Source organism: Anolis sagrei, chromosome 2 (assembly GCF_037176765.1).
Source record: "Anolis sagrei isolate rAnoSag1 chromosome 2, rAnoSag1.mat, whole genome shotgun sequence".
Taxonomy (NCBI): domain Eukaryota; kingdom Metazoa; phylum Chordata; class Lepidosauria; order Squamata; family Dactyloidae; genus Anolis; species Anolis sagrei.
Window position 1 is genome coordinate 167,806,811 of NC_090022.1, and position 12,043 is coordinate 167,818,853.

Below are 12,043 nucleotides of genomic sequence, written 5' to 3' on the forward strand. Positions count from 1 at the left end.
CACTGCTGAACGGCTCTCACAGTCAGGAAGTTCTTCCTAATGTTCAGATGGAATCTCCTCTCTTGTAGTTTGAAGCCATTGTTCCGCGTCCTAGTCTCCAAGGAAGCAGAAAACAAGCTTGCTCCCTCCTCCCTGTGGCTTCCTCTCACATATTTATACATGGCTATCATATCTCCTCTCAGCCTTCTCTTCTTCAGGCTAAACATGCCCAGTTCCCTAAGCCGCTCCTCATAGGGCTTGTTCTCCAGACCCTTGATCATTTTAGTCGCCCTCCTCTGGACACATTCCAGCTTGTCAATATCTCACAATATTCCAGATGTGGTCTAACCAAAGCAGAATAGAGGGGTAGCATTACTTCCTTAGATCTAGACACTATGCTCCTATTGATGCAGGCCAAAATCCCATTGGCTTTTTTTGCCGCCACATCACATTGTTGGCTCATGTTTAACTTGTTGTCCACGAGGACTCCAAGATCTTTTTCACACGTACTGCTCTCGAGCCAGGCGTCACCCATTCTGTATCTTTGCATTTCATTTTTTCTGCCAAAGTGGAGTATCTTGCATTTGTCACTGTTGAACTTCATTTTGTTAGTTTTGGCCCATCTCTCTAATCTGTCAAGATAGTTTTGAATTCTGCTCCTGTCCTCTGGACTATTGGCTATCCCTCCCAATTTGGTGTCGTCTGCAAACTTGATGATCATGCCTTCTAGCCCTTCATCTAAGTCATTAATAAAGATGTTGAACAGGACCGGGCCCAGGACGGAACCTTGCGGCACTCCACTTGTCACTTCTTTCCAAGATGAAGAGGAAGCATTAGTGAGCACTCTCTGTGTTCGTCCACTTAACCAATTACAGATCCACCTCACCGTAGTTTTGCCTAGCCCACATTGGACTAGTTTCCTTGCCAGAAGGTCATGGGGGACCTTGTCGAAGGCCTTACTGAAATCCAGGTACGCTACATCCACGGCATTCCCTGCATCTACCCAGCTTGTAGCTCTATCGAAGAAAGAGATCAGATTAGTCTGGCATGACTTGTTTTTGATAAATCCATGTTGACTATTTGCGATGACTGCATTTTTTCTAAGTGTTTGCAGACCGCTTCCTTAACAATCTTTTCCAGAATCTTGCCCGGTATCGACGTGAGGCTGACCGGACGGTAGTTGTTTGGGTCATCCTTTTTTCCATTCTTGAAGATTGGGACCACATTGGCCCTCCTCCAATCTGCTGGAACTTCTCCCGTTCTCCAAGAACTCTCAAAGATGGTTGCCAATGGTTCCGAAATGACTTCCGCTAGTTCCTTCAATACTCTGGGGTGTAGTTGATCTGGCCCTGGGGACTTGAACTCATTAAGAGCAGCCAGGTATTCCTGGATGACTTCTTTCCCAATTTGGGGTTGGATGTCCTCCAATCCCTCATCCACTCCATCTTGGTGAGGTTGAAGACTCTCTTTTTGTGAGAAGACCGAGGCAAAGAAGGCATTAAGTAGTTCTGCCTTTTCCCTATCCCTTGTCAGCATTGCCCCATCTTCTCCTCGAAGAGGCCCTATCGCCTCCTTGTTTTTCCTTTTTCTACTGACATAAGAATAGAAGCCCTTTTTATTGTTTTTAATGTCCCTGGCAAGTCTGAGCCTGTTTTTTGCTTTAGCCTTGTGGACCTTTTCCCTACAGGTGTTGGCTATTTGTTTGAATTCTTCTTTGGTGATTTCTCCCTTTTTCCACTTCTTGTGCATGTCTCTTTTGTGTCTTAGCACAGTTAGAAGTTCTTTGGACATCCATTCTGGCTTCTTTGCACTTGTCCTATTTTTTCTCTTTGTTGGCACGGTTTGCAATTGCGCCTTGAGTATTTCACTCTTGAGAAATTCCCATCCATCCGTAACTCCCTTGTCTTTTAGTATCTGTGTCCACGGAATGCTGCTCAGCGTTTCCTTCATTTTTTGGAAATCAGCTCTCCTAAAGTCCAAAATGCGGGTTTGACTTGTCTTAGTTTTGGCCTTCCTTTGTACCTCAAATTGCAGGAGCACATGGTCACTTGCCCCTAAGGATCCTACCACTTCGACCGCATCGATCAGGTCCTCCGCATTTGTTAGGATGAGATCAAGAGTAGCCAATCCCCTTGTTGCCTCTTCTACCTTCTGGACCATGAAATTGTCTGCAAGGCAAGCGAGGAATTTGTTGGACCTTGTACTCTTGGCCGAGTTTGTTTTCCAGCAAATATCGGGATAGTTGAAATCGCCCATGACTACTACATCTCTTTTCTGTGCCTGTTTGGTCAACTGTTGGCAGAAGACTTCATCAAGTTCTTCCTCCTGGCTTGGGGGTCTGTAGTAGACGCCTACAACGACATCTTTTTGAGTCCCAGTTCCCTTGATTCTTATCCAGATGATTTCAAGCTGGTTTCCCAGATTGCTGTCTTGAATCTCTTCTGCAGCATAAGAGCTTTTGACATATAAGGCTACTCCGCCTCCTCTCCCCTTTGTTCGGTTTCTGTGAAAGAGGTTATACCCCTCGTTATCTACATTCCAGCAATAGGAGTCATCCCACCAGGTTTCAGTGATCCCTATGATTTCATATTTGTGGTGTTGTGCTAAAAGTTGGAGTTCGTCTTGTTTATTTCCCATGCTCTGTGCATTAGTGTAAAGACATGTGAGCCCCTGAGATCTTCCCTTGAGCTGTTTAATTGGGATTATTGTGCTTTTGGTACTTGGTCCTTGTTGTGTTTGTGCAGCCCTCCGTTTAGCCTTCTGGCGATTCCCAGACATTATGGGTAAAGTAGCGTTCGCAAGGCTGTTGTCCCCCTCCCCCGGTGGACCTAGTTTAAAGTGCGTCTAATGAGGTTTGCGAGTCTGTGAGCAAAAAGGTGTTTTCCTACTTGTGTGAGATGCACCCCATCCCTTGTCAGTAGGCCATCCTCCTGGAAAAGCAGGCCATGGTCGAGGAAGTCAAAGCGTTCCTCCTGACACCATTTTCTAAGCCAGTCATTGACCTGTACTATTTTTCTGGCTCCTGTGGGTCCGTGTCTTACAACAGGGAGGAGGGATGAAAAGACCACCTGTACATTACATTCTTTTAGCTTTGCTCCTAGAGCTCGAAAATCATTTGTGATCTTTTGAAACGTGTGCCTTGCAGTATCATTGGTTCCTACATGAATCAGCATGAGGGGAGGACGGTGATAGGGCTTGAGGAGCCTGGTGAGCCTCTGAGTGATATGGTGTATTTTTGCCCCCGGTAGGCAGCATATTTCTCGAGCCATCCCATCCGGTCTGGAAATGACAGCTTCCGTTCCTCTAAGGAGGGAGTCTCCTACTACCAAGACCTGTTTACTTTCGGGAATGACAGGGCCCCTTTTGTGCAGTGTAGTGTGTAGGTCTCCAGAAAAGTGATCCTGTTGGTGTGAGTTGTGTAGGTGAAAAGTGTTGTCCTCCTCCTCGACATCCCCGGTGCATTCGTCAAGGATAATCCATTGAGATTCGTCCAAGAGCCTATGGTTCTCCTGTATGTGTTCCTGTTGCACCTGGTCTATGGTTGGGGATGGTACACCTGCACGATTGTGCAAGTGCGAATGTTGTGAAGTGTTGTCCCAGTCAGGGCTATCCCCTGCACACTGATCAAGGATGAGCCACTGATCAGAATCTAAGCCATTCTGGTCTTCCTCAATATGTTGTGTTTCTTGGTCAGGTGATAGTTGTGTGAGAGTTTGGAATCTATTGTGTAACTGCAGCTGAGCGTAAGTATTCTGAGGAGGCTTCCGGGTCCTATGTGTCCTTCTAAGGGTGACATTTCTCTAAGCCTGAGGGTTGTCCACATCTGAGGTGCTGTTCTGTTGAGCCTCCCTGTAATGTTGGTGTGATATGGACTGCGTGTCTAGGACAGTGTGGTGTGTGGTGTCTAAGAACAGGAATGTGTGCATGCAACCCACATCCAGTGATACTTTTGAAGGGTTTTCTGGGGATTGGCAATCTGGTGATACCACGGAATCGTGGGGAGACCTAAGTCTTGACAAGAGGTGGAAGAGTTGTAGAGATGGGTGTTGGCGCTCAACTGTAATGGGTAAGACAGCTGACAGCGATGAGGAAAGGGCAGAGGGCAGCTCATCAACGGATGATGAGTTGTAGGATAAATGAAGGCACCGAAAAAATGTAATTTTGCAGTAGGCAAAGTATTGGTTAAGTGCCTTGGGTTCTGTCGCTGCCGCTTCTCTTGTTGGGCTTGGGTCCTGGAACTACAGGTTGCTGTGTTCTTCGTGTGTTGACCGGCTTGGACTCTCGTAAGTGCGGATTTCCCCTCTCCTTGACCACGGGCTGTTTCTGACAATGACACTGCTTTCTGGACTCTTGTATCTTCAACTAGAACTTCTTTGACCTTGGACTGTTTTTGGATGACAGCTTCTCTTTACAGCTTTTTGTTTTGGCTTTATCTTTGAACTGTGCGATTTTGGTGCATTTTGCTTGAACTCTTATTTAATCCGGATTATTTGCCAGTTTAATCCGGATTATTTGCCAGTTTAATCCAGATTATTTGCCAGTTTAATCCAGATTATTTACCACGTTCATTTTTCTAGCTGCAAATTGCTGCAAACTTTGAGTTTTGACCAGAGGCACTGAAGCAAGTGTCTCTGAGTCCTGTTTACTTTGATTTAATAAACTGTTGTTTTGATTACATTCCTGTGTCTGGCTCTTTAAGGCATCTGGGTTCTGACAGTATATGAGTAAAAGGATTGGGAAATAATTAAGTGTGGGCCAACTAATGTAGTTTCTCCTCTTGATTGTTAGGAATACATTGGTATTCATTCTGGCTGTGGCTACAGCTAAGGCAGAATCAGGAAATGCAAATGTATGTAGGGGTATAGGAGATTTAGAGCAAGTGGGTCAATGGAACAATTTTGTTTTGTTTGGTTTTTGTGTCAAATGGGGTGTATGTAAGCCCTGTAATGAAGAATTTGCTTATTGCTCTTTTGGATAATGAATAGATTTAAATGCATTACCCTTAATGGTTGGGGTATGACATCTAAACTCAAATATCAAAAACTGACAGTGTATTTAAAAAGGTCAAGACCAGACTTTTTTTTTTTTTTGCAGGAATCACATCAATAGAGGGAGGGTTGTAATGAAATTCATCTGGATTGGGTAGAGCATTAAAATAAGGGATTTGGACGTTCTAAAGCCAGGGAGCTCATAGTGTTTATTTCACAGAGATTGCCCTGGGAATCCGGTTAGAGCATGCTTACTCACCCGGCATAAGCGCCAAACTGGTTTGGGTCCACCCGAGGAGGCTAATGGATCCTGACAGGTTCCTGAATACTCTGAGGGTATTAGCAGCTCGATCAAACAGCAAGTGGATTTATGGAACAACAATTTATCCAATGCAGTAGACGAGATCGCCCCTAGACGCCCTCTCCGACCCCGCAAGAACAGAACGCCTTGGTTTACCGAGGAATTGCGGTCGCTGAAGCGGGAGGATGTGTGGCGAGAACTCCGTGACGAAGCATTGAGATCAGATTATAAACTATTCAGAGTTTTATGAGCATGCTACCATCGAAGCTAAAAAAAATTATTATGCTTCCTTGATAGTGTCTGCTAGCTCACGCCCGGCCAAATTGTTTAAGGTTATCAGATCTTTGACGACGGTCCTTACCGTTCTAAACAGTAATGATCAGGCCCCTTCAGCCGAAGCTTTTCAGAGCTATTTTGCAGACAAGATCACGTTGCTCCGCTGGGACCCCCCTGCCACAATTGACATAGTGAGCGAACTTGAGACTCCGTGGCCACTCACTGGGCCCACCCTTGACCAGTTTATTCTGCTGGACACAGAGGCTGTTGACGGGACTATGACTGCAGTTCGATCAACCACTTGCTCTCTCGACCCGTGTTCCTCTTGGCTATTTAAATCTTGCTTGGAGGGACTACGTGGTCCTTTGTTGAACGTAATAAATGGCTCCCTTGAGTCTTTCCAGAGTTTCTGAAAGAAGCTGTGGTATCTCCACTGCTTGGATCGCTCGATTCCCTCCAATTACCACCCCGTTTCGAATCTTCCATTTCTGGGAAAGGTGATTGAGAGGGCGGTAGCAGAGCAACTGCAGCAGTTCCTACAAGACACAGCCTAATTAGATCCCTTCCAGTCCGGTTTTCGTAAAGGGCATGGGATGGAGACTGTGAGGTTCTCTGTTACAGATCAGCTTCGTTGCCAGATGGATCAAGGAGGATCAGCACTGCTTGTGTTATTGGACTTTACGGCAGCATTTGATACGGTTGATCACAACCTTTTGATTCACCACCTAGCCATGGCTGGAATTAGGGGGATGGCCCTTAAATGGCTGTCCTCTTTCCTCCAAAAACGGGGTCAACGTGTGGAGTGGGAAGGGTCGGTCTCTAAGAGGGCCCCTCTTAAATGTGGGGTCCCTCAGGGGGCTATCCTTTCCCCTCTGCTGTTTAACATCTATATGCAGCCACTTGCCCAGTTGGTGCGAGGCTTTGGGCTTGAGTGCTATCAGTATGCTGAAGACACTCAACTCATTCTGAGGATGGAAGGCTCCATACCCAATAATTTCCATCAATGCCTTGAGGCCATTACTGGATGGTTGCATGCCAGCAGGTTTATTTATTTATTATTTGAACTTATATGCCGCCACTCCCATGGGGCTCGGAGTGGCTTACAAGAACAGGCTAAAATCGAACACAATTTAAAAACAATTTAAAACAATTTAAAACAGCAATTTGAGGTTGAGGGTGAATCCAGCAAAGACGGAGATCCTTTGGCTGGGTCGCCCGGACGGAGGGGCAATCCGGCTGCCTGTCCTGGATGGCGTGAAATTATGCCCGTCATCTTTGGTAAAGAGTCTGGGAGTCCTATGCTGACGATGAAGGCCCAGGCCTCTGTTGTGAGCAGAGCCGCATTTTTCCATCTGCGTCAAGTTAGGCGACTGGCTCCCTATCTGTCCAAGGACAACCAGGCCACGGTGATCCAGGCTACAGTCATCTCAAGATTGGACTATTGTAACGACCTCTACAATAGGCCTGCCTTTATCGGTGATCTGGAAACTTAAACTAGTGCAAAATGCTGCTGCCCGGCTTCTTGCAGTGCTCTCAGTGAGATGTCATATCACTCCAATCCTGCAGCAACTGTACTGGTTGCTGATTGAGTATCGGATTACCTTCAAGGCCTTATATTCCTTGGGGACGGAATACCCGAGGGACCGCCTCATCCCCTACAAACCCCAGAGATCACTCTGTTTAGATGACCAGGATTTACTTGAAGTTCCCAATTTTAGGACCTTTCACCTGATGTCTACTAGGCGTAGAGCATTTACAGTGGTGGCTCCTTACCTGTGGAATGCCTTGCCAGCGGGGACACAAGCTCTCCGAGATTTACTATCCTTTCGTAGAGCTTATAAAACTTATTTATTTAGGCTGGCATTTGAACCTTGCTGATCAAAATTTTCCTTGATTTTAATGTTATGTATTGCATGTGTATATTGTAAACCACTCCAAGCTTTCGGGGAGTGGCAGTATATAAAATTGATTAATAAATAATAAAATAAATAAATTGGGTTTTAAGATTGATTTAATAGATAAAGATGACAAAGGGCGAATTTTATTAATTAAGGGTATGGTAGATAATGAGGATTATCTACTAGTGGATATCGACACCCCAAGTTGCAGCCTAAGGGATTTTTTAGGCAAAAAAAGATTTGCTTTACCTGACAAGCATGAAAAGAGAGCAAAAGGGAGAAATGTGCAAAGAGGAAGGCATGTAAAGTAAATCCTTGTCATGATCACCTTCCATCTAGAAATCTATGTCCTCATTGTGAAAGACCGTGCAGATCCAGAACTACAGTCACTTTTGGACCCACTACCAAAACTATCTTTGGGAGACAATTATACTGGCCATGAGTGATAGTATATTATGATTATCTCACACATTATTTCTTCAAAAATAAGATGCTGCAACTTACCTCTTTCTGGCGATACTTAATTGCCAGTTTTAATCTTGCCAGATCATTGCCACTCTGCTCTTCTATGAGGCTGCTTTCATCTCTGTAGTTAAGGATGATTTCCAATTCCCTGGAACTTCGGGTCTGATCCAAGAGGTCTTTTGCAAACTGCTTACATTGCTGAGACAGTTCCTCGTATTCAGATTTGAATTCATTTTCCACTTTGCTTAGCTCCTGAAGTTCCCAGCTTAACTGAAAAGCTGTAAGAAAAGGATCCTCACTTGATAGGGCAATCAAAGATGGACTGGCAAGAGCTCTGTAAATATTCAGCCTGGATCGGGAATGGCGAAGGCTGTCCACATCTGAGCTGGAGACACACTCCACACAGTTACAACGGACTTCATGAGGTCGGGGGACAGAAACACCCTTCTGTACTAAAAGTTTTATGATCTCATAATTGTTTGTATGGGCAGCCAGGATAATGGGAGTAATGTCTGGTGTAAATTCTGAAAACTGCTTGTCCAGAAGTATGGGTGGAACCTGTGTGGGAGAAAAAGTGGGAAGGGGATATTTAGCAGCTGTAATGCAACAACAGTAACAGCAGACGCGGTGCCGGGTGGGCGTGGCTAGGCAACGCCGGCTTTCCTTGCCAAGAGGCCCCACCCGGGAGGCTTCTCCCTCCCACACGGGAGGGAAGGAAGGAAGGAAGGGGGGAGGAAAGGGAGGGAAGGAGGGAGGGGAAGGGGAGAGAAAGGGGGAAGGGGAAGGAAGGAAGGAGGGAGAAGTCTGTCCCGGCGCGACCCCGCCCAAAGCCATTCCGAGGGGCTTTGCGCCAGACCAGGCCTTGCAAGCGGCGAGAGGCTTTGCGCCAGACCAGGCCAGGCCGCGGGGCCGGATAAATGCCCTCGGCGGTCCGCATGTGGTTTGAGGACCTCTGGTCTAAACTGTAACATGTTTCATTTCAACAAAACCTTGAATCTTTTTTTGATCTGGTACCTCAATAAATCAGGCCTTTAAACCCAATGAAATCTCATAGTACTCCTTTCACAGAATCATAGAATCATTGAGTTGGAAGAGACCTCTTGGGCCATCCAGTCCAACACCCCCCCCCCCAAGAGGCAGGAAAATTGCATTCAAAGCAACTCACCTCCTGGGAGATGGTTCTATTTCCCACCACCATTACTTTTCTCCACCCCTACCCCCTGTTCCTTTCTCCTGAACTTTTTCTCCCCCTGTCTCAGTGCTCATCTAATATTTTCCTGTAGAAAATCTGCTCCCCACTCTTGTCAGGAACTAGCTGTTTTCATCTTTCTCTCTTATGCTGCTAGTTTCTATTTCTATTCTATGTTCCACTTTGGTCCCCAAAATCAAGGCAGCCAGATTTGTATATTAAACTCATTATGCAAATCATGGGTGAGTCATGCAAAGGTTGACCAGTATATGTGCACTTACACACACACAGAGACACACAGAGAGATGCACCCATTAAATTTCCTACTTGGAAACTGCTGAATCCCTGCAGCTGATATAAGACAGATATGCCAACTTTGATCCTTGAATTCTTCATTAATTATCTTCTTGAAAGGAAGTAATGAGTAATTTTAGCAATTTTCTTCCTACTGTGAAAATGTCTTGGAAAACAGCACTAATTTCAATGTGTATTCATAGTTCAAGACTAAAATTCACACGTGGCTGTTTTACAGCATTATCTGCATTAATGTCATGCTGTTAAGTGCCATAAAGGCAACTTTGACATATGATGACCCTATAAATGAGAGACCTCCAAGTCACCCTATTATCAAAAGCCTTTCTCAAGCATTGCAGACTCAGTGCCGTGGCTTCCTTAATTTTGTCTATCCATCTGGAATGCAGTCTTCCCCTTTCCTACTAAGTTGACAAGAATTTGTGTCTTTTCTATCGAGTTCTGTCTTCTCATGATATAGCTAAGGTATCAGTCATTTTGGCTTCTAGGGAGAGTCTTAGGGCCCTTCCACACAGTCATATAACCCAGAAATCCCACAATATCTGCTTTGAACTGGGTTATCTGAATCCACACTGCCATATATTCCAGTTCAAAGCAAATCCTGTGGGATTTTATTCAGCTGTGTGGGAGGAGCCTTATTTGCTTTAATGCCCATTTATGTGTCTTTTAGTAGATCAGAGTATCCATGGAATACTTGTTTATTACTAAATGAGCTGATTTTTTTCCTATCACCTTTTTTCACCATCCAGTCTTCACAATATACATAGAAATTGGAAATATGATGGTCTGAAAACACTTTCAGCCCTCTGCATTTGCAGTTTCACTCAGCAAAGAAGACCCCCTCCGGCTTTAGTTCAAGAAGACTTAAGAGACTAAGATTTTTGTATTTGTGATGTGCCCTCTCTTTAGGAGAGAGAAATAGAAATGAATGGCTAAGGAAACTCAGCCTTCCCCTAACTCTCAACCAGTTGCTACCACATATTTAGGCATTCCAGCACTAGCATAGCACTAGCACTAGCATAGGAGCCCCCGGTGGCACAGTGGGTTAAATCCCTGTGCCAGCAGGACTGAAGACTAACAGGTCGAAGGTTCAAACCGGGGGAGAGGAGGATGAGCTCCCTCTATCAGCTCCAGCTCCTCATGCGGGGACATGAGAGAAGCCTCCCACAAGGTTGATAAAAACATCAAATCATCCAGGCGTCCCCTGGGCAACGTCCTTGCAGACAGCCAATTCTCTCATACCAGGAGCGACTTGCAGTCACTCCTGACACGACAAAAAAAACCAAAAACAAACTAGCATATCATTGGCAGTTTGTATACCGAGATCAGGCCCGTAGCCAGGATTTCGATTCGGGGGGGGGGGGGGGGGGGGGCTGAGTTCTCAACCTGCCTCATGTCCAGGGAGGATGGCATGGTAATTTGTTCCACCAACGAGTAGACAGCATCTTCAGTACAACCAATGTGACTAACTGTTGGTTTTGTTCACATGGTCCATCTATTCACCTGCAAGGATGGCCAATTGTGCCAGGGCTGCTGTTGAACTATACAGGATGGAATAGCACCTTTGGTCCACTTCAACTGGACCAAAGATCAAGGACAGACCACTTTAACTTTAAGAAATCCCACTCCTATGCCCCCTTGTGTATCCGATGGAGTAACAACAGCAGTTGGGGATACACTAAAGGTCAAACAAAGATTGCACTCAGAAAGCACATAAATCTAGGTCACTATCCCACTTGCAATGTTACTGTGACTTTTTATGATAATCAACTTGCATGTGACCACCAGACTGAGAATAAGGATATCCCTCATCCTTTTACATGCACTGGAAATAGTAATGCTGGGATAGTTCGAATTTATGATAACTTTGTTGCTGAACAGGCCCTGTGAAAAATTTATGAATCAAGCATGCTACACAGTTCAGCTGGATCTGGAGGATTGCCCCCAGAGTTGTTTTGGATCTGTGGTATTTGGGCAGGTAAAGTGCTACCTCCAATCTGGAATGGAACCTGCATCTTAGGAAGCTTGTTCCCTGCTGGAATAAGAGCTTACCCATTAGAACAGCCAAAGGTGGCTTGGGATAAGCAATGAGGTTGGCACAGGGACAGATGGAATACCAGGAAAACTTAGGCTATGATCCAGACAACATATATCTCACTGAAGGAGAAAGATTCGGAGCCATACCTTTTCTCTCAGTTGAAGCAGCTTTAAACATTCAACAGATTTGAAAGATCTCTGCCCAAATGGAGTGCATAGCCAGCTCCTCCATACATGGGCTGATCATACTTCAAAAAGAAGTGAATTCCTTAGTTGGAATACTGATGCAACACAAACTAGCCCTAGATTACTTTGTTTATTGTTAAAGACCACCATTATGTCAATAAATCAGGAAAAAATGAAGATGTCACCAAACTCCATGATATAGTGTCAGCAACAAAGTCCACATACACTCCAGAAGATAGTACTTGGTAGAATTGTTTGATGTCATGGCTTCCTGACTTTGTATGGGTAAAAGAGCTTGTGACAGGAATCTTGTTCATTGTGTTTGTGTTTTACTTATAATGTGATGTTTTTAAATCTTGATTTCTTCTACGTTTCTGTAACACATGCTTTGCAAAGGAGAAAAGAAAAAAAT

General features: G+C 45.0%; 1 protein-coding gene across 2 annotated transcripts in view; it reads right to left on the bottom strand.

Annotated features, from left to right (window-relative positions):
* TRPC4 (transient receptor potential cation channel subfamily C member 4) overlaps positions 1 to 12,043 on the bottom strand; it is a 182,706-nt gene that overhangs the window by 87,516 nt on the left and 83,147 nt on the right. For both annotated transcript variants that reach the window (XM_060763452.2, XM_060763453.2), the window contains exon 3: positions 7,947 to 8,465. In XM_060763452.2, the coding sequence (XP_060619435.2) occupies positions 7,947 to 8,465 (519 nt within the window). The remainder of the gene's footprint in view (positions 1 to 7,946; positions 8,466 to 12,043) is intronic.